This window comes from Cicer arietinum, chromosome 3 (assembly GCF_000331145.2).
Source record: "Cicer arietinum cultivar CDC Frontier isolate Library 1 chromosome 3, Cicar.CDCFrontier_v2.0, whole genome shotgun sequence".
NCBI classification, from domain to species: domain Eukaryota; kingdom Viridiplantae; phylum Streptophyta; class Magnoliopsida; order Fabales; family Fabaceae; genus Cicer; species Cicer arietinum.
In genome coordinates, this window is record NC_021162.2 from 57411933 (window position 1) to 57417117 (window position 5185).

Below are 5185 nucleotides of genomic sequence, written 5' to 3' on the forward strand. Positions count from 1 at the left end.
GATTTATGACTTGTTGTTATTAAATGTCATGATTATTAATTCAGAAAAGTCTTGTCACTAAATATACCTAGTTCTTGTTTATATTAATTGTTATCATTACTTGTTACTGCTATATTACATGGTCTAGGATTCGTAATTGTTATTAAAAGTTTATATTTCCTATGATATTTGTGATTATGTTTAAAAATGTGTAACTATTTGTTTAAAGGTATGTGCTTGTGTTTGTTTTATTTGTTTTATACCATTAACATGATGTTGAAGTGTTCACTCGTTGCTTTTGGGTGTTGGGTACTTATTGGCGTAGACATTTAACTTGCTATAGGTACTGATATGTGATCTGAGTAACAGATAAGTTATTTTGAAGCTATGTTGCACAATAAGTATTCAATACGACACATTGTTTCTTACAAAATACATGTGTATAAATAAAAATTTCACAAAAATATTAGTAAATATAATATAGAATAATTTAGAACAAAGAAAAAATAAGATAAAACTCGAGAAAAATAGGACTATTGATGGACACTCAAATTCAAAAATGAGTGGTAAGTGTGCTAATATCAAATTGGTGTTTCAACATGCAAGGGGTTGAAGAGGTTTATACGGAAAAAGATATGAAAAAAAAACCAGAGGTTTATCAAATATCATGAAGTATCTGACACATATACACGTATGTGACACATATACGGTTAGAAAAGTGAGGTATATGTGCATCATAGTTTTGACGATATTGTTACTTGCTAGTGTCAAGTTAAAGAACTTTAATTTTGGATTTTCTCCATAATGATATGTGATACCAGATTTCAATAATTAATTTATTTTAAATGAACTATTTTGTAGTATCAAACATAGAATGTAAATGTATTATGAGTCCTATGATTTTAAACATGATATTGAGTTCCTTTTGATATTATATAATTTTTTAAAATATTATGTATGTGAAATGAGTTCTAATGTGATATTTTAAATCTTTTGAAAATGTTTTTAAAAAACTGTAATTTTTATTCGCTGCTGAATAAACTAATTAAGTATAATTGTCACGAATTATATTTTAGAGTTTAAGATGCGACAACCTTAGCCAAACAAATAAACCATAAAATGGAAATTTATTTTAAGCAATTTATTCAATCAAATACAATCAAAGTTGACACCATTCATATGATGAAAAACTTGAGAGAAGTGATATAGGATTTAGGCACATTTCTAAATTCCTGTTATTTCTGGTTGTTGCATATGATTCTATGAACTGGGGCATGTCTTTAGTTCCCAAATGCGCATTATTCATATTCCGTAGTTCCCAGGAAGGTCATACTGGAAACATTCATAGTTGTTTTTCCATCTGGGCCAACTGGATCATAGGGTGAATCTTCTCCAAATTCAATTGGCAATGACTTCCAATGCAAGCAAGGTTCCCAATCTGCTTCTTTGAGGATTTTAAGTATCTCTTTTACCACTATCTTGCTAGCCTCAGATGTAAGATGAATTCCATCCCTATCAAACACCACTCAAGGAAATGAATGAAGGGTAGAATAGACACATTTGAAGCTTTTTAAATTATGAAGCATATGAGAGCAAACTTACGTGAAGCAAACATCTCGCCAGTCGCTTCTCTTCTGGAGTGTAGACCATAGATCAATGGCCTTGATATTCATCTCGCGGCATAGCTCCATACACGCTTCGGAATATATTTGGCAGGATTCATTATTCCTTTGTGGCCTCTCTACAAAACTGGTTGAAGTCCAAAAATTTAATCATCAGAGTTTAATATTTAAATATAAATTCATAAATAGACAGGAAATAAGAATACTAATCGTGCTTGAAAAGTAAAATGTCATTCTCTAAATTTATCATGTGCTAGTATTGTTAATTAAACGTGAAGTCATTCACATGTCTTAGTAGTTAGTCTAATAGCACTAGCAGGATCTTACGGGATAATTAATTTGTGACATAGTTTCAAGTCCTAGTCTCCATGTCTCTTCACCTACAGATGTCTAATCCTACAAATTTCTTCAACATAAGTGAGGGGGTGTGAATTATTTTGAAACTGAAGATGTCAATTTTTAGATCTCAGCTGTATAATATTACTCAACTTTAAGCTCAATTTTGAACAACAATTTTATTATATAACCTTATCGCTGCATGTTTTATTTATATAATACAGAATATCGTGTATCTTTATAATGAATATCGTGTATCTTTGAACACCTAAAAATCATGGTTGATTATGTTCAATTGATAGTTAATGAGTTGTGACACCTTGTTATATCCATTATCCATCTAAATTTACTATATATTTAAACGCCGTTAACCATCTAAACTGATGTCGATATTTTATGTCAAATTTATATAATCAAATAGCACTAAAGTCGTAGTCAAAACCTGTTTCCATAAATTTGTCTCTCATTGACAGGAGGAGCACTGAGAAATATAAGGCGAGTATTCTTTGACAGGCTCTGATAATCATTAGGATGTGTTAAACTTTGAGGAAACAAATATATGCAAAGAATGCACAAGAAATTAATACTTTGAAGGATGAAGGATTTCATTCGTATATCGATAACCAAGACAGAATGAGTTAATCTAGGGTGAAATTATACCTTGAGATGGTTAGCAATCGTCTTCATATTTTCAATGTATTCTTGGAGAGGTACATGTTGACCAAGGCCACTTGGATGCGAAAGCATAGAATCATTACCACCAAAGTACACAATTATCAACGATGGTTGCACAGTGGCATTCTATGTTATAGAAAACAAGAGAGCAAAAGTGTGACTCTTTATTTGTAAATTTAACCAAGAAAAGTAATCATATTGTGCAAACCAAAATCTAGAATAAATACGCTGCAAGTAACAAACTGTGATAATTAAGTTCATTATACTATATTTAATATTTGTAAATTCAAAATAATCTTCCTATGACAAATTGAAGATATCATTTTCAAGATTCTTCAAGCAAATCTATAGCAAACTTACTTACAGACTATTTTCCAATGTGTCATTTGTTACTCGACTATTTTCCAATGTGTCATTTGTTACTCGATGAATGATCCTATACAAATGACTGACACTGATACTACACTGACACATGTGAGAGCATCCAATCACTTTCATTTTCTCAAATTATTACTCCTGTCTAGTTGGTGTTTGTATTATATCTGGTGTTTGTCAGTATTTTGTATATAACGACAAATAAAATCAATAACCATTTATAACATTTATAAAGAAAAGAAAAGAGAAACAAAATGAAGAAAGAAGGGGAAATTTTAACTCAATAGGGACATTTACCACTCAAAATTCTCAATACCTTGGGAAAAATTGTATCCAGAACCTGCAAAGCGCGCCTTGAATTCCAACCAGAGTATCCTCGCAGAACTATATCCGCCTATGTAATGACATCATGTGATAAATTAAACTCATTGATCATCATAATGCAGCACACAAAGACAAATCAAATAAAAAGCAACTTTATTCTTTTAGTAACTGATGATTTAAAAAGTTAAGCATTTTATATGCACTGTTCTGATATTGGTTTGAACAAACAATTATAAGTTACTCAAATTGGTGGCCTTGTACTGGAAGAAACAAGCATTGGTGGATATGATGACATATATGACCACCATTACTGCGTCAAAAAGTCCTCAATATGGTGTTTTCTGATTGGTACACATTAGTAGTAGTATATTCAGTACAAAATTAGATGACTTAGTTGCTGTAGTTGTCGCCTGTACACAAAACATTATGACATTGATTTTATGAATCATCTCTCTTATTTATTCTTCATTTATCTTATTTTTAGTCGATATGGGACTAACTATCCACACTTTAATTCGAACGATCTCCTTTCCAATATTAGTCCCCACATCACTATTTGTATCGATACGGATATGAAATTGGAATAAAACGCCGTAAAAACTTGTACTTCAACTTCAGAAATGTTTCATACTTTTAATTTAATCAATGACATATGAATAATTAATATATTTAGATGATTCTATATTATTGAATTGCATGTCATGTCATTGAAAATATGTCAAATCGTCGTTTTTTAGTTAAAAAATATGCGAGAGAGATCAAAATTATCGAATTTTAAAATATCAAGATCAATTACTTGAATCGACAATAATAGAGGGATCAAAATTATAATTAAGACTAAAATAAAATAACCACTCCTTCTAAAACCCAAATCCAAAATCATAACTGTAAACGAATTAACCATTAAGGAATAAAGCATGTTACAAACACCAATGAAATAATATTAATTAACATCACAAGAATCTCCAATATTTGAGAAAGAGGAAGAAGAAGAAGAAGAAGAAAGAAGTACCTTACGAGCATACAAATGAGCAAGCATAGCACCCCAACCTTCTTTCAAATAACTGAGTTGAACAATGGAAGAACCGAAGAGCACAATTTGAGGTCTCGTTGGTCCTACCATTTTTCTTGTAACTAACTATTTCTCTCTTACAGAGACATATACACAAACACCTGTGTGTGTGTGACTGAACTGAATGGAGCAGAAACAACCTATACACGAGTATTTAAACTCCAACTTGGACTATAAGCTTTCTATGAGATTCCGAGGGTATAAATTAATAGATGGGACCTACTATGAAAGTTAAGTAACACGACCTTTCATTAATAATTTTTTTTAAGGTAGATTCTTTCTACGGGAGTGTATCTTGTGATGGAATTAAATGTTATTTATTCTTTTTCTTTTTTTGTAAAATATATCAATTAATAATATAGTCTTTTTTTTTTAGAATCGATCATTTAATTAATTTTAAATAATGATTTTATCTTTTGTATTTTAAAAAGTCAATTGAGTAGTCCTGTTTTTCATAAACTTATTAAATTCATTATGTTTAAATAAAACTCATAAAATTAATTATTATATTCAACAAAATTTAGATTTTCATCTAATTCATAACTCAAATTTTCAAATAAATTCATATTTTCATCTCCACAAAATACAACAACGACAAATAAAGAGATCACATTTGATGTTAATGAATGATAGAAAGAAGATGAATATATTCTCTTGGTGATTTTGAGATTAAATTTTAAAACATGAGTTCTTTATTTGATGTTATTGTTGTTGTTGGAGACGAAAACGTAAGTTTATTTGAAGATTTAAGTTATGGATTTGATAAATATATAAATTTTCTTTAAATTGATAATGAATTTTC

General features: G+C 29.8%; 1 protein-coding gene across 1 annotated transcript; it reads right to left on the reverse strand.

Annotated features, from left to right (window-relative positions):
• Window positions 1–1087: 1087 nt before the first annotated feature.
• LOC101515511 (GDSL esterase/lipase WDL1-like) lies at window positions 1088–4550 on the reverse strand. The gene is made up of 6 exons (XM_004492394.4): window positions 4324–4550; window positions 3304–3381; window positions 2598–2738; window positions 2380–2453; window positions 1582–1728; window positions 1088–1491 (listed from the first exon to the last, which is right to left on the reverse strand). The coding sequence occupies exons 1-6, from the start codon at window positions 4432–4434 to the stop codon at window positions 1278–1280; spliced, it is 765 nt and encodes a 254-aa protein (XP_004492451.1). The 5' UTR covers window positions 4435–4550; the 3' UTR covers window positions 1088–1277.
• Between the last annotated feature and the right edge of the window lie 635 nt (window positions 4551–5185).

Coding starts and splice junctions, on each gene's coding strand:
- LOC101515511 (XM_004492394.4), bottom strand. CDS start 4,434: ATGGTAGGACCAACGAGACCTCAAATTGTGCTCTTCGGTTCTTCCATT. Junction 2,454..2,597: donor CGATTGCTAACCATCTCAAG/GTATAATTTCAC, acceptor AATGATTATCAG/AGCCTGTCAAAGAATACTCG. Junction 1,492..1,581: donor TGGCGAGATGTTTGCTTCAC/GTAAGTTTGCTC, acceptor GGTGTTTGATAG/GGATGGAATTCATCTTACAT.